We start from the raw sequence: 17,090 nt of genomic DNA, 5'->3' as shown, positions 1-17,090 counted from the left end.
TCACAGGAATAAATTACTTTGTAAAATGCATTAAAATAGAAACCAGTTATTTTGATTGTAACAATAATTAACTAAATTAATATTTTTACTAAATCAAGCCTTGGTGTGAATAAAAAAAAAAAGGAATAAAAACAACTTATATTCGATTGGCTCAAACTAGCACAAACTTCACAATCACATCATAAACATTGTCCTGGGTTGTTTTCACATTTCTTTAACAAACAGACCTGTGCCATTTTTATTAAGCAAATATCACACCATATAAGTTGTAATCCTTCAGGTTCAAGAGCTGGAAATGGTTTCAGTAGTTTGATACCTTTTTTATATTTTTCTAAACCGTAAGGCAGAGTAGTGTAGTCACTGAGGACACGACTGAGGACACACACTGCTGTGTCATGTTGTGTATGTTTATATGAGCTGTCTCTCGTGTTAATGGCATTCGGTGGGCATGTACTGTCAAATATAATCATGCAGTGCTTAGCTGTGCTCAAATTCAGCCACATGTGGTGTGTGTGGGGAACAGGAGTTCGGGGTCAGATACATACGAACACATACCTTTGTGCCAGGTCATTTAATCTTGATCCATCTGTATTAATCCATCTGTATTCTCAAAGCTTTGCTAATATAAAGAGTGTTTGCGTTTCAGAAAGCATAAGCCCATCCTCAGACAGCTGGCTTCCAATATAAGCACAGGAGGATTGTGGATAAAGGGATTCATCTCCACAAAACATACAGTATGTTTTCCATATACTTCAGTGACATTAGTGATTTTCATTCATTAAGTGCAAGTTTCACTCTGTCCCAAAATTGTTAAGTGATACATCCTTTTTAGTGATACAATTCTGAAAATGTACTTTGACCAATCTGGTTCTAGACTTTGATGCGGACACATTATCACTTATTGTGCTGTGCTGTTTTGTTTTGGCTGTAATTGTACCCATAATTTGATGTCGTTACCTAGTGCCATGGTTTAATCAGGTCAACATAATAGTAGTTATTAATAGTTACTATTATGCCAGGAAATATAAATAACTCTGTGATCTATATCCTTCAGATCAAAATTGATGATGCTCAGTCATCTCATACACACACTTCACAGAAGTGTACATTTGTGGCTTTTCAGCCTGGAGCATTCACAGATATTAATAAGAGGTCATGAAAATTCTCTATACATTTTCTAGCTTTCCTCAGCCCTGAAATATTTTTTTCTTCATGAGCTAAAATCCTAAAAAATAGCTGAAGGAAAGGTCATTGGCCAAACAATTTAGGAACCCTGACAACCTTTTAGATTTTCTCTTTTCTTCAGAAAACATGCATATTTTTATTATATTTATTTTTATTTTTTGATAGGAGTGAACCTAAACATACATATAGGAAACCTTAATTTCTGTGTGTGTGTGCTGTTTGAAAGTGAGATGAATCTTCATTATCATCTACTGTATGTTCTGTTAATATCTGTAATGTCTTTAAGATGGATTAGCTGTAATACATTCATTTACATGCACATGAAACAGGATGCATGGAAAACTTACGTAATTTACCCCAAATGTGTATGTTTTATTTGTTTAGAATCACATTGTGAATGTCATAGGTCTGTAGGTTTATCTTGTAGTTTTTGTATTTTATTTATGTCTAAATCATTAGGCAGATTATTAGTGATCATGTTTCTAAGCATTTCTAAAAGTGAACTGTTCACAATGTGTAACGCTTTTTATTTGCAAAATATTATTTCTCAACACACGCGCCACTGTGTCACAGATACTAATCCGTTTTTTCTTTGTTAACCCAGTTATCCCTGTCCATTTATTTGTTGTATTCATTCATTCATTCATTCATGATCATAAACAAACAAAAAAAAAAACCGTTATTCAATTTCCTATTGCTTTCAATCTAAGAATAAGGGAATGAAAAGAACATTGTGTGTGAATACAACACCTAAACAGAATCATGTTAAAAATAGGAAATAGTATAAACATGGTGATGAGAAACAATATTTTATTTATTATTTTCCTATGTTTTTAATGAATTACATAGATCAATATGTGTAAATGAATGACTATTGTACAGAATGGCTGAATTATTTTGCGTGTTCTGAATAAATCAGCCGAAATTGTTGTAGCATGAATATAATGTGTCAGAGAGATGTAACCTGGATAATTGGTTTGAATTACAGCTGTAAAATAAATGTGAAGGAAGCTAAAGAAAACATCTGTGTTGATTATTTGTGTAAATAATGACCTAAAAAAGGAAAATTGCAATGTTGCTTTTACAGGGATATAAAATAAAGTTAGAATATTAAACCAAAAACATTTAAGTAAAAGCAAGAGCGTAATGAAGTTAAGTGTGTAAAAGTGTGTGTGTGTGTACACACATACACATACATATACACACACATATACATAGTGAAATATTGCAATTTTATAATGGATGTTTTTGTCTTAAAGTCTCAAGCACACACAAACACCCTCTCGCTTTCCTTTAATACTGTAGCTGTTCTGGCATTATTGACTTGTTAGCTGTTTCCAGACCGAAGACATGAATGATTGGAGTAACTGGAGAAGAGGCATCATCTCCGTTTCCCAGCATTCCTCTGGCTGCCCGATATGGGCACGACTGATCAAGGGTAGGGGGTGTCCCAGTGAGCCAGCAAGAAACCAGACACCTTCCCCCTCTCGCACATGCACACATACATATGTTCAGCTGCAAACCAGCACAGGTCCCATCGCGCTGTTCAAGCACAGGGGCCTCGAGAGAATGGACATGAAGACGGTGGCGTCTCGTCTACTTGGCTGTGGTTTCACTCTCCGATCTTAATTCCCAGCGAGTGTGAGGTCAGCAGGGACACGCAGCTATGTCTCTTCCACTGGATATAAGCTCTTACCACAAAGACCCCTCGATGGGGACGCTGGAGAAACAACTCATCTGTCCCATCTGTGAGGAGGTCTTCACGAAACCAGTGGTCATTCTGCCCTGTCTGCACAACCTCTGCCGCAAGTGTGCCAATGAACTGTACCAGGTGTGTACCAGCTCACTCAGAGGATGATGCTTTATCTGTGGATGTACAACCATTTTGTTTTTTTAGAAACATGTTTACGAGTACTTTTTCAAGCCTTTGGTAAGATGACGAATTCTCAAAATAGCATCTGTGCACTTGATACACTTACAGTTCGTCTGTACATAACACGAGCTGCCTTCATAAACTAAAGTGTTTTCTATGTGCTACGGTGCTATTTGAATTTTTTTGAAGCAATAAGTAGTTTTTGCAAAGTTGGATGGTCAACAATATGTCAAAGTGCTTGTACATTTGGCTACATTCATGACCGCAGTTAATTAACATTGATTATATTAGCGTTCTCACCAATGGATAATAATATTTTGTTTATTATAAGCGCTCGAGCAGATTCTTATTGGCTCTGAATGATTTTGATCCATCAACACATTCTGATTCCAATGATATCATCCCTTTGGGTCTTTATCGTTATTATTATGGTATCAATTTCCATATTCTCACATAATTGAAATGAAAATTACTTTTAGATGTATTTTTTTTATTCTATCATTTACTCTCAAGCTGTTCAAAACCTGTATTTCTTTTTCTGTCGAACACAAAGCAAGATATTTTGGAAAAGGTTTGAATCACCATTGACTGCCATAGTATTTAGGTTTTTTTTTCATACTATGGAAGTCAGTGGTGGCCAAAAAACAGCCTGGATACAAGCTTTCTTTAAAATATCTTCCTTTGTGTTCAGCAGAACAAAGGCATTTCTTTAGCAGCCGTTTCTAAAGTCATGATTGCAGTACCACAGTAACCACAAACACAGACCGTTTTCTAGCGACCTGTCATGTGGAAAGCCAACAGGTGGGGATAGCAAATGTCTAAACTCAATCCTCAGTCTGAAATCTGAGGTATAAAAATAGGTGATGGCCTACATTTGATGTATTTGAGCCATCAGGAGTTTAGTGTTCATGCAGCACACAATGGACATATTGATATGAAAGTCCCTTGTAACAAATATATGTTTGTCTGCATAACCCTTCTCCTCCTCTGCACCTAAATTAACTTTGATACCTCACTGGTTTTCCCTTACACCTCCTCATGAGCAAAGGTTAAAAGCCACGCAGTGTATCTGTCATGAGACCTGTTTACATGGGAGAAAAATGATGCCATCTCTGGCTGCACCTTTTTATCTTCATGCTTGTCTTACTGTTTTCAGATGCTATCACATCACAATTATTCTCAGATAGTTATACATAGCATTAATCGCATTTTGCTGATGTGCGAGTTGGGAAGGTAGTAATTAGAATTAAACACAATAAAAACATGATAACAAAAATGTATATTTATTTTTTGGAAATATTTTGCAAATAAACTCTTTATATGCACTACAGGTAGTTTAATTAAATTAAATTGAATTAAATTGGAGCGAAATTCAACTGATATTGGATTGCAATTCAAACTTAACCTCACCGTAATTTAGGGAAAAGCAGTCGTTCATAAATTAGTAAAGTATATAAAAGCTTTTTACATACATATACTGTTAATAAATACTGCGAGTGTTTATAATGCTGCTTATGTTCATAATTCAGCAACTGTTTATGCCTCAAACTTTTACAAACTTACACTTGAGTTCACATGAATTTCTAAGAATATAAATTTAACTTTAAAATTCATTCATTAAATTCAAATTTTGATTGCATTTCTAAAATTGGTGCACAACTTCCGCTAACGGCATATACGCTTAACCTCTGACCTCTCAGAAGGAGTGTAGTGCCATTTTGAAAATGAAACCAAGAACTAAGTAGTAGCATAATTATATTATTATCTTGATTCCTGAGGAATATCATGCTGTGCATCTCTTGTAAATATATAGCTTATAATACAGTGAATAAATAATGCCGATCATGCCTTAGGACATCATTATATTTAAGCCAGTGATGGAGCGCTGATTCACAATGGACCCATAAGCTTCAGCAGCTGAGAGCTATTAAAGATTCTGACTATTTTAGGATACCCAGCGAGATCAATCTCAAGCTTCTTTGTTTGCAAACTCTATTTCAAGCCCCTGAATCTATTGATTGCACAGATGCAGAGAATCAGACTGCTCAGTAAGATCATCTTACCCTAGAAGTACAAACAAGACATCTCTAAAGAGATACATGAAAATCCAATTAGTCCAACCAAGAGGTTAGACTAATTTTGTTCTTGCTTAAAAAGACATCCATAGTGAATTATGAAAAGTGGTTTCAATTGTCAGTCGATGCATGTAATCACAAATACCGCTGACAGCTGAAGAGCAGCATGCTGAGTAACATGTGCAGCCTTCTCTCTTCCAGGTAGGAATCGGAGGACGTTTTCGCTGCCCTTCCTGTCGCCGTGAGGTTGTCTTGGACCGTCATGGAGTTTATGGACTGCAGCGCAATTTACTTGTGGAGAACATTATTGATGTTTACAAACAGGAGTCTGAAAGGTCAGATGATAGATAAAGATCCAAGATGTACGGTAAACCTCAGTTATATTGCAAATGTATTGTAAATCAACGTGTCTCCAGCTCTAGGCCTCCACCGAAGCCTCCTGCACTGTTCAACTGTACAGAGCATGAAGACGAGAAGCTTAATATTTATTGCCTCACGTGTCAGGTGACCTCCTGCTCTCTCTGTAAGGTGTTTGGGGCCCACAAAAACTGCCAAGTGGTTCCCCTGCCTGATGTTTACCAGCAACAGAAGGTGAGTTCTTCAAAATATTTGTGTCTTCATGTTGCAGCTTCCCATCTTGCACCAAATAATTCATTTCAATTCTTGCAGGCTGAACTCGGTGACAGACTTGCCACTTTGGTTTCCACAAATGAATGCGTTCAGTCATTTGTTAATGAACTAGAGGCACTCCACAGGAACATAGAGGTTTGTGTGGATCTTTTACAAAGCTATGCCCTCAAATTTAAAAAGCATTACAAACAAAGGGTCTGTTAATGCCCGCAATTCCACTTTGACAGGAAAACAGCAGAATCCAGAAACAGATTCTGTGCGAGAAGTTTGATCGCTTATCTGCCGTTCTGGAGGAACGTCGCAAGATCATGACCCAACAAATCACTTCAGAGCAGGAAGAAAAGACCGGCTGGACCCAGTCTTTACTGCAGACATACAATGAGCATGTAGACACAAACTCAAAGCTGATCCAGGCAGCCCAGAATGCCATAGAGGACCCAGAGATGGCTTCTTTTGTGCAGGTAAACTTCAGCTTTTGTGCAGGGCTCCTCAGTAATCTTACATTCGAATGCCAAAGGCATGCAATGTATGATATATATTTTTATCTCTGCTTTACAGACCTCACAAGATCTTATTGAGAAGTAAGTATATTAGCAAATTTAGCAAGACTGTTGAAATAATATTGGCTTGAATCAATCAAAAACAGGATCTTATCTTTTCTCTGAAGGGTTGGCAAAGCATCTAGCTGCTTCACTCAGGAGACCCTGGATCCTGACTATGAGAAGATGGATCACTACAGGGTGGATGTTGATGCAGAGGAGAGAGTTCTGTACCAGCTGGATTTCATGGAGAGTGAGCATCAGAGACCCAACAGATTAACCTGTCATTTATTTTCACAACTCCTCTGATTAATGCTGCCAACTTTACAGTTGAAGAAGTGGAGGAAACACCAGATGAACCAGAGTCGGAACCCGAGTCTGAACCTGAAGTGCTGCTGACCACAGAATCTGACCCTGAACCAGACCAGGATCTGAAATCAGAGGGTTCTGAGGCGATGAGTCCCACGCCGGAGACAATAGAGGACACTTGTGGGCAAGAAGACAGTTGTAGAGACATCAGAAAAGTGTCTGAGAAGAATGGTTTAAGCACTTCACAGGTATGTTCATCTACTAACGCGTGCATCTGCAGTCTCAGTCAAAGTTCTCAAGAACATTTTCTGCACACTTAAATAAGAAGACCTAACCGATGACTTATTAAGTCAAATTATCTGTGGGATCCAAGGTTTATTGAAATATACATTAGTAAATGCTTATTTTCTATCTTTTCTTTAGATTGTCACACTAGTGTTTTATTTCCTGGGCTTCATGGTCATCCTCCAGCGAATATGGGGAAACATTCAGGGCCTTGTTTTTATATAGCAGAGGTGAAGAGACATAATCGCCAGGTACTAATAATGCTCACATGTTATTTGGAATAAAAACAAAGTCAAAGTTTTTAAGAAAGACTGGATTAGTATCATGTCTCTATGTTCTTGGATATAAAGTAAAGCCACTTACTAAGTTTTCTGCAGACTGTCTCAGCCACGAGCTCGGCACCAGAAGAACTGAGCCCTCCAGTGGTCACCAGTGAGATGATTCTTCTCTGTTTCCTCCAAAATAAAACCAGAAGATCAAAGAATGATGACTTGTTACCGGTCAGAATGGGTTCTCCTCCTTTTTTGTGTTTGTGCAAATAATTAAAACCTTGTATACACTTACTTTGGGATTTGTTTTTTGTTTGCCCAATAACATCGACTGTTCTTGCTGTAATAGTGAAAATTTTCTCCAACTGTCAGACAAGTGCTCCAAGATTATATAATAATTAGAAGCACCCATCTTGTATTCACTCTAGATTTTGTTGTAATGATATGAATTAATTGTAATGATATTAATTAATATTGTTTATAGCTGATGGACATGTTTGTATGAGTTGGCACTGATTTTCTTTTTACTTTTCTCATTGTCTCAGCATTGACTGTCTAATGGCTTGTGCAATACATTGTCAAATTGTAAATCGTTGTCATAATTTTAAGTCTATTTAATAAATTCCTTTCATTTAGGTATGGCCTAATTTTTGGGCTACAATAATTAAGTAAAAATAAAAACAAGGGATAAAATTATGACAAAAAAAAAATTACTAATTAATCAAATGTGGCCATAGCCAAGTTGGTGGAACTGATTTTTAATTTGTGGCACAATATTTATTTTTTCTTCCACGTGTAATCCCTGGGGCTCTCTGTATGATTAACATTTAATTGAAAGTTGACATGAAAGTAAAGTTTTTTCTTTCTAAACGTAATGTATATCTCAGTGAAATTGCTACTCAAATGAGTAAAATGTAAGACAGGATTTTGTCCGTCTGGAATGATTTGACATTTGAGTAATGTAATCAGATTACCTTTTAAAAAAATAACTAGTAAAGTAACACATTCATATAAATTCATCTAAGTTACTTTTTTCCCATTTATTGTTTGACAGGTCTTCCGTTCCCAAGATGTTACTGTAGTTTGAGAATAAATGCTCAACATGAATAAAATCTGAAAAATGCAATATGGCACAAACCTGCAATATTTAAATGTTAAATAACACATAGATCCTTTATGTATTTAATTGCTGCTGACCTTCAATGATCCAATTCAACTGTACCCTAATAAGCAAAAAATAACTAATAAGCAAAACTGACTAGATAAACATTTACTTTCTCTTTAGCCTGAGGCTTATTCATTGAAATGTTGGTGTGAAAGGGCTTTTACATTTGCCAAAAATATTAATATTAATATAGTAAAAACAAAAGAGCAAGCCACGTCAATTAAAAAAAATAAGTCGCCACTCGCCATTGTTAAACAGAAATAATTGATATCATCGTATAGGTCTTGATGAATAAATCGAAGTCTGCTTGTCACAAACTAACGAAAACTGAATCGTGGTTTTACTTTATAAAACGAGTTTAGTTAAACCTTGGTAGCCACAAATGAACACTGGTTTCTCAACGCCAACTATAGTTTATCCATTTTGTAGTAAACTGCTTGTGCGTTTCTAATAATTCAGTTTGTTCACTGTAAATGACATGCTTTCTTAAGCACTTCAGCACCGACCTGCTAGATTTCCATAAAAAGAAAAAACAATCCGGGCCAGCGGTATTTTGTCGGGACGCAGTGGACGTCATCTCCGTGCGCCGGAAGGAAAGCGTACTTGGGCAGCTCTTCAAGCTGAGTTGGCTGATCGCTCGGGATCTTGTGTTGGCTTGTCAAGCGCTTTTGGATGTTTTGGTAGTAGAGGAGACACGCATTTACGCCTCGCAGAGCTTTTCCCCTCCGAATTACGTAACTGTCAAGACAACGTTTTGAAGATTTCAAACGACGACATGGATTCCGCCAATCAAGGTAAACAAAAACAAAACAAACCGACACAAAACACCGGATCGAAACAACCGTGTTTAGGTTAACTGCGTAACGTAGAGTAGCTGTAGCCTTATCTCTGGATCCCAGCTTCGTGAATGCGTGCTGGTGAAGGGGAGATCAGGGCAGGGCAGGCGATCAGGTTACTAATGCATAACAAAAACACACCGAGGCTGAGTGCAGGTGTTTGCCTTAAAATAATTTGATTTACATCGAGATCACAGATGATTAAGGGCAATTTTGCTTCCCTTTCTCAGTGTTTGGAGATTTTGGCGTGACGATTTCCAACTTGAATTTAGGCTATTATTATTACACCGTTAGTAAAGACAGCGCCGCTCCTTTATCTGCTGTGCCATATAATGTACTGTTATTTAAGAAGGCGGTTTGGGGTTAGTGAGGGGCTCGTTATGACATGTCTCGTTAATATAGCTCAGACCCACGTGACATCTCTTTCACAGATTGACCTAAATTGAGTCGTGTGTATCAAATGGCTAAAAAATGGCATTTTTAATCCTTTTTATTGTATCGAAATGTATGCTGTTTATGCTTTTACGTCTGAATTGGAGATAGATGAAACGCTTATGTGAAGAGTGACTGTGCTTGAATAATATGAGGGTGTATTTACTAAGGAAAAGGTAAATTTGGTGGAACAAATCAAAGAATTTAATAAGCTTTAGAAACCGCTACTTTTTTAGTCTGTTGCGGAGTGACGTTATCATTTTAGAGAGTATCTGATTGGTCGAAAAGTCTTTGCAGTGCAGGATGAGTCATTAATATTTTGGTTTCGTTTTTCTCTAAACTATAAAATGTAATATAGCTGCTATAAGTGAATTTTGTCAGTACATTCCTTGAAACCCAATGCATTTGTTAGTTACAGTGCAATTTCTGCAGCAATTTGAATTATATAAATATATTTTTTATATATGTCTTTTAACGTCAAGAGATACTGATTTATCAGTATTATTATTCTAGTGCCGTCAAATAATTAATTGCATCCAAAATAAAAGTTTTTGTTTGCATAAAACGTGTGTGTACTGCGTACATTTATTATGTATATATTTAGAAAATATTTACATGTATTTACACACACACATACACACACGCATATATTTGTATGCATACATAAACATAAATACACATGTTAGGTGTCACAAAAATTATGCACTTGTCATTGTCATTCTCTTTCAAATGTACAGACATCAATCTGAACTCTCCACATAAAGGCCTGGGCTCTGACTCTCTCTCAGACGTGACTGAAGAGAGGGGGGCCGCTGCCGTGAGTCCTGGGACTCTCCCTCCCGGCCTGACAGAGGAGGAGGCCGAGGAACTGAGACTGGAGCTCACCAAGGTAAACACCAACAGCCACTGCGTAACGTGCTCATTTTCTTCAGTCCGTCTTCAGAAAAGGGCTGTTTCATTAACATGTTAATTCAGACTGATTCGTTATAATGTATGAATACATAATTCATTATGTAATTGATACATTCATGTTATTGAGTTCATGTTTGCGTCTGTGTTAGGTTGAGGAGGAGATCCACACCTTGAGGCAGGTGCTGTCGGCTAAAGAGCGCCATGCGTCGGAGCTGAAGCGTAAACTGGGCCTGAGCCCCCTGAGCGAGTTCAAACAGAACATCACCAAAAGCTGGCAGGATGTCCAGACCTCAAACGCGTAAGAATGCATTCCTTCTACAAGTCGTGCTTACACAAACCCAGGAGGTAACAGATACAGCCTTCTGGGCTGACATGTGCACAGTCGAATCTTAACGCTCTTTCGCAGACCCCGCACGAGTTAACAGTGATTTGACGTAATTTAGAACTAAAAGGGTTTGTTGAAGTGGCAAATGAGAAACGACTCTGCATGATGGCAGATGCAAGTTTATAACTGGTTCTGTCTGTGAAGGAATTCATGGGAGAACGGAAGCCTCTCTAACTAATCCAGCTTCAATTCACTCTCTTCCAGCTCGCGCGCATTCCTCTCGCTTTATGTTGCTGGAAATCAGCCTAAAAATAAAGAGTCGCAGGTGTCCAGTTGCATTTTCTGCTGGATTGTACATTACCAAATAAAAGCATTAGAAAAAGCTCTTGAGCGCTTGTTCAGACAGATGAGATGTCCGCTGTTTTCTGTGTGTGTTATAGACGGTCATCCATGCTGTCAGCTGAAAGTCCTTCAGTGTATTCGTTTTATCAGTTAAAAAATGTCAGTCCTGTTTTTAAAGGGCTTTGTGGGAGGACTGTAGTCGACTCACACATGAATCACCACCATTTATTGTGTTCCAAGCTGGAGCTCATGGCCATTAGTTTGAGTGTGACTCTCAAGGTGTTAGACAAACAACAGATGTTTTCTGCTTTTGAATCTGTAGGTGGAAAAACTTTGGGTTTATGAGTATGTGTAGAATTTTATAAGACTTTACTGAGATTATGGTTCTTGTCAGTACCTTGGGCCCTTAAAAGCCTCATGTTGCATAAGCCAAGACTACCTTGATGTGTAGTTGAATGCTATTTTGGTCTAATGTTAGCCTACCAAAACATGTGATTTCATTTTTGTTATAGCATAATCACCCTGAGGGCAGTTTAGGATAAGGTGTCTGTTATTTATAGGATCCAGCGCAGTGTTTTACTATTATAGCATGTTCGTATTTTCAGAGTATTAAAACGTTTGCCCAAATACATGTTAAAACCAAAGATCAAATCTTCGTGCAAGCTACAGATAAATATGAGTCTACAGAAAATGCAATGTTTGTGCCAGCAGCAAAAAGAAACAATATATACCCTTTACATGTTTATGTCAGTCAGAAGAGAGAACAATATCAAATTGCCATCACTGCTTTGGCCATCGTATTATAAACTCCAGCACTAACAGCATCACCCAGCCAGTGTTTCAATATTCAGTCTGTGGTGAAGTTACTGGTTTGTAGTCATCAGCAACACCTTATCTTGCTGTAGTGCTGTGCCGTCGAGCTCTGCTGTAGGCAGCACGTAACCACGTCTGTGTTTTTTAGCTATGTGGTGATGTCCGAGAAGCTGGGCCAGTGGAATGAGAAAGTTGCAGGGTGTGATATGTGAGTGTTTGACCACTTCGGCACGTATTTGCAGTGAATGCATGAACTCCTCTCACCTACTCTCGAGCAGTCGGTGAGAATGGAGCATTTGAACATGTGAAACCTGCTTTAGAAGACGCAACTGCTTGGCTTTTTCTGCTCTAGTGAGCACAGAGCAGTGGATGCATTGCATCAAATATAGATCTAGGTTCAAATGCTCCTTCCCCTGATCGGTTGAATAAAAAAATCAACACAAATACAGCCCAACACAAATAATGTCTCTCAAACAGAGGTGCTGATATCCAGCTGTACAGTCAGTGTGCGTATTTATCAGCCCCATTAATTCTTCACTTGACAGACTGAAAGTTAGAAGCTTTTGCCACATGATGAAGGCCAGAGGTATTTTTGCTTTTTAGCTGAAGTGGGTGTCTAAAACAGTCACTCATGTCTGGTGTATTTTCGACTTTTCAGTTTTTTCCCCTTCACAGTCTCTTTGTCCACCCATGCAAGTAGTGTTCCATCTCTAAAATACTCAGGATCTCCCAGCTGTTGGCTTCTTTAGAATTATGCTGCATTCATGTACCATGAAAATTCAAATGAGCTGTTCGCAGCCTTGCTTGTCTCTCTATAACAGTGCTATGTTTATGTCTGCAAATAATCGCTGCATTAATTCACATCTATACTGTATAAACACTAGTTTTCAAACATCCGATAGAAGTTTGGGGTTGATATGATTTATATAAAAAAAGTTTGAAAGCATAAGCCCAAGTATAAGCATTTATTTGATAAAAAAAAAAAAAAAAAAAATTCAAAAATAATTAAATATTGTGCAATGTTAATGTGCAATTTAAGAGAACTGAATATAATTTAAAATGTTTTTTTCATGTGAAGACAAAGCTGAATTTTCAGCATCATTACTCCAGTCTTTTGAGTCACGTGATCTCTCAGAAATCATTTTAATATGCTGATTTGATTATTTATCAATATTGCAAACAGCTGTGCTGCGTAATATTTCTGTTTTTATATATTTTCAGGATTCTCATTGTGAAAGTGAGAAGCAATGTCCTTGCTAAATAAACGCATTGATTTGTTAACAAAAAAATCATTCATACCCCAAACTTTTTAATAATGTGTGAACTTTCACAAAATATTAAAACAAGTTCACCAGATTACTCTGACTATAATAAAACTGACTAAAGCCACTGTCCCTTTGCTTGATTTAATATATCAACTCTTAAACCAAGTAGTAGTTTTCCAGTAATTCTGTCAGGTTTAGCCGTGTAGTCGTGGCTGTCACGAGAGGGTTCTTCGGGAGACGAAGGTCCTCTGTGCTTTTCCACAGGGCTCATGACTTTTAGTGGCAGTCCTGATGTAGATGGAGCTTTAGCTGAACCTGTCAGACAGGCTGTGTTATCACGAGTGTGTGAGACATCTCCCACTTCCCTCTTTACACACACAGTTTGAGTCCCATTCAGACGGACACGTCTACAGAGAGAGCATGTGTTTATGTAAGGAAAGTCTTGTCACGTTAAGATGAAATAAATGCCACGTCTGGCCAATTAATGCTTCCTGAGTCCATTTTGCAGTTGTGTGCACTTGCTGTAGTCATGAATATTACATCGGGATCCACTTTGCAATATCCTCTGTGCTAACATGCTACTCGTTTCCCAATAGTCAAGGTGTCTTTTCGACTTTCAAAATTTGCTGTATGTGACTTTTTGTGCTTAAACTCCAGCATACTCACACATCTTATTTGAGCTCACACGAGTTTAACAGCAGGAGTTTGTGTGTTTAAGAAGAATGTCAAATTAAACCGGTGTTGTTTTTCTCTGGCTGTGCAGTTTAGCGGTGCTTGCGTTTTGCTTGTGAGCAAACATAACTGTATAATCATCCTTTTAGAAATGAAATGTGTTGTATGTGTGTGTGTTTATAGCAGGATGTGATTAAGAGAGTGGAGATTTGAATGTATTACCCTGTTCGTTTGTACTGTAGATATCTTTCAGCTTCTGCCACTCTGGATGACATTGCCAGCTCTGAAGTGTGAGTTACTTCATTCTTTATGTTCATTTTGTGTGTTTTAAGGATGTTTTCTGGTCTCATTAAGATCATGAAGATTTAAGGTGATTTAAGGTGGCTTGCTGTGCTTCATGGATATTTTGTTGCTGGGTTATTAGATAGTAAAATCTTAATGCATATTGCAGTTGCAGATGTGCTTTCTCTGTAGATATGCATTACCATTTAAGTTCGAGGCCTGTAAAAAAAAAAAAAAAAAAGCACAGTCTTTTATTTTTACCAATGCTGCATTAATTAGATTTGAAAGTATAGTAAAACAGTAATATTATTAAATATTTTTAGAAAGTCTGACTGATTTAGAAAAATGTTCCTTTATGATCCTTTAGAAATCATTCTAAAGTGCTGATTTGCTGCTCAAGAAACATTTCTTATTATTATCGATGTTGAAAACCCTTTTGCTGCTTTATGTATTAACGGAAAATGTATCGCATTTTTATAGGATTCTTTGATAAATTATTTCAACCAAGCAGCATTTATTTGAAATGAAAATATATTGGAACATTTTCGCCGTAATATTTGTCACATTGATTAATGTAATGCGTCCTTTCTGGAAAAAAAAATGTATTGGTTTGTTTAAAAGCAGAACTTTTGAATGGTAGTGTGTGACCAATTAACATTTCTTGGATGACTTTAGGGTTCTGACTGTTGTTTTTTTTTTGTCGTCTGGAGGTGATCATGTTGACTAACTCCTGAGAAGTGGAGAGGTTCACAAGCATTGAAGAGTTTCACATGATTTTTGTATTTCTCTCTCTCTTTTTCTCTTCACTTCCTCTTCTCTCTGCTGTCTTCCTCTTGCAGGTATAAAAAGACTCAGGAAACGCTGTCTCAGGCTGGACAGAAGACCTCAGCCGCCCTCTCCACCGTTGGCACGGCCATCAGCAGGAAACTGGGTGACATGAGGTATGGCACGTTTCCAAATTTCCTAGTAGTTTTAATCCAGTCTCAAATAACATTGTGACTCTGCAATCACTTAGTTTTGCATCTTTTCCTTTAACTTCTGAACTATCTGAACTACTAACACAAGGTTCTCGGTTGATTTCCAAGCATTTTTGTCTAACTTTAGCAATGCAATTCTGTCGTGTCAGAACTCATTATGATTTACCTTAAACTGCATATGTGTGTGTTATGTGTTTCCTCTTTCCCTGCTCTCTTTGGTTATTGATCCATGCTTTCGCATATCCTGTTGCCGTCATCACCGTGAAGCCATCATTATCCATGATGAGTGTTAATGCAGTGCGGCCACTTTAGCTGTAACGTCCCTTTTACTCCTCGTATGATGAGCAGACTGCATACATCGTCTCTGTTCTTACAATTATTTGCACACGTCTATTTAACTTTCCTTACCACTCCTAACACAAACAGAAGGAAGATAAGGAGTTTTCCGAAAGCCTGAATTTCCTTCTATTGAGAGTTGGTACTCTGTGTTCTGACATACAGACGGCCTGAGACTTATTTATAATTATCAGTGTGATAAAGAGACACTAATACTAAAATAGTTGAAATAGTTTTTTTTAAGAATTGCTCTGTTGATCCAAACATCATCTCTCATTCATCAGATAAATAATTGTACTGATCGAATGTTTATCATTGTTTGTCTTTTCATCCTATTCACCCCTATGTAAAGGTTTGATTGCTTTTTGGTTCATTTCGCTCATTTCTCCATATTCCCACAATATCGCAACAAGAATTCTCTTAATTTCTTCTTCCTGTTTGCTTTGGCCAACCTGATTGGTTTTGTGTTCCCCCTTTTCTTTTTAAACGCTGCCCTTGCTTGGTCCACAGAGCTCTTCCTTTCTCTAACTCCTTCGGGTAAGACCGATTAATGTCATCAAAACACGGAGCTCTGTTTGTAACACCAAGCCAGTTTAGTTTTTCAATAGTGTATTTAATTAGAATGTTTTTGTTATTTATTTAACCCTGCTAATTTTGATTGTGCATGATCTCAGATATGCTAGCGGTCTGTGTGAGGTGTAAGCCAGCTGATCTCTCACTTGCTGTCCTGCTTGCTTGCTTGCTAATATACACACCTTTTTCTTCTTTTAATGCTTTCCGAAGTAGCAACTACTCCATTCGCCATTCAATAAGTATGCCAACTATGAGGTAAAGTACTAGGGTAAACCACTGCCCCTCAACTCAGATGGTTTCTTATTCATTAGAAATTAAACTGTTAGATGTAATTTGTGTGAAAAAGATATTTTATCTAAGCAAATAATACTGTTATATAAATAAAACTGTTTTACTGCTGCATTGAAATAGTCTCATAAAGCTCAATGAAAGTTTTTTTGTTTTTTTTTTCTTCTGTGCATGCTTGTGGTGTTTAACCTTTTATCTGCCAGTTCACTTGCTCATATCTAATTAATTGCAATGTTTCTTCTGCTACGCTATTCTGCTGGGATTAATGCATGTTTTGTTGAACAGGAACTCTCCAACCTTCAAATCGTTTGAGGACAAAGTTGGAAACATCAAGGTATGGCTCTCTTTTGAAACTGGGTCAGCAACATCAAGCTCATTTTTGGCAGATCTAGTAATTTTGTTTATTCAAAGTCATGTGGTACAATCATGCAGAAAGAGAAAACAAGAAATATCACATACACTAGTAAAGATTTTTAGAAATCTTTTATGCTCACCAATTCTGCATTAATTTTATCAGTAAAGTTTAATATTATGAAAATGCAAGCTATTTATTTATTTTTTATTACATTTCTTCATTGTCACACAATCTTTAGAAATCATTATTATTCTGCTTTAATGCTCGAGAAACATTTATTATTATTATTATTATTAGTGTTGTCAAACAAGTAATTGCATCTTTACATAATATACGTTTATGTGCGACGTAC

The 17,090-nt window shown here is 37.2% G+C and overlaps 2 protein-coding genes across 14 annotated transcripts in view; both read left to right on the top strand.

The window, feature by feature from the left end:
* The first annotated feature begins 9 nt into the window (after nt 1–9).
* Nucleotides 10–7,459, top strand: trim101 (tripartite motif containing 101). Of its 2 annotated transcripts, none has more exons than XM_043224393.1 (10): nt 10–3,016; nt 5,335–5,468; nt 5,550–5,724; nt 5,803–5,898; nt 5,991–6,224; nt 6,322–6,344; nt 6,431–6,555; nt 6,633–6,859; nt 7,035–7,147; nt 7,274–7,459. In XM_043224393.1, the coding sequence occupies exons 1-9, from the start codon at nt 2,852–2,854 to the stop codon at nt 7,119–7,121; spliced, it is 1,266 nt and encodes a 421-aa protein (XP_043080328.1). In that variant the 5' UTR covers nt 10–2,851; the 3' UTR covers nt 7,122–7,147; nt 7,274–7,459. The 2 variants fall into 2 exon arrangements, with proteins under 2 accessions (XP_043080328.1, XP_043080327.1); XM_043224392.1 differs by having other exon boundaries at nt 5,320–5,468.
* A 1,427-nt stretch (nt 7,460–8,886) lies between these two features.
* tpd52l2b (tpd52 like 2b) overlaps nt 8,887–17,090 on the top strand; it is a 10,324-nt gene continuing 2,120 nt past the window's right edge. Inside the window, exons 1-9 of one of the 12 annotated variants that reach the window (XM_043224396.1) lie at nt 8,887–9,124; nt 10,363–10,487; nt 10,660–10,808; nt 12,139–12,198; nt 14,170–14,217; nt 15,049–15,150; nt 16,033–16,059; nt 16,306–16,350; nt 16,669–16,717. In XM_043224396.1, coding sequence (XP_043080331.1) covers nt 9,106–9,124; nt 10,363–10,487; nt 10,660–10,808; nt 12,139–12,198; nt 14,170–14,217; nt 15,049–15,150; nt 16,033–16,059; nt 16,306–16,350; nt 16,669–16,717 — 624 coding nt within the window. In that variant the 5' untranslated portion in view covers nt 8,887–9,105. Of the gene's footprint in view, nt 9,125–10,335; nt 10,488–10,659; nt 10,809–12,138; nt 12,199–14,169; nt 14,218–15,048; nt 15,151–16,032; nt 16,060–16,305; nt 16,351–16,668; nt 16,718–17,090 lie in introns of all 12 variants that reach the window. The other 11 variants (XM_043224394.1, XM_043224395.1, XM_043224397.1 and 8 more) reach the window with 11 other exon arrangements.

Source organism: Puntigrus tetrazona, chromosome 23 (assembly GCF_018831695.1).
Source record: "Puntigrus tetrazona isolate hp1 chromosome 23, ASM1883169v1, whole genome shotgun sequence".
In the NCBI taxonomy this organism is placed as follows: domain Eukaryota; kingdom Metazoa; phylum Chordata; class Actinopteri; order Cypriniformes; family Cyprinidae; genus Puntigrus; species Puntigrus tetrazona.
This window is presented reverse-complemented; position numbering and strand designations above follow the sequence as displayed.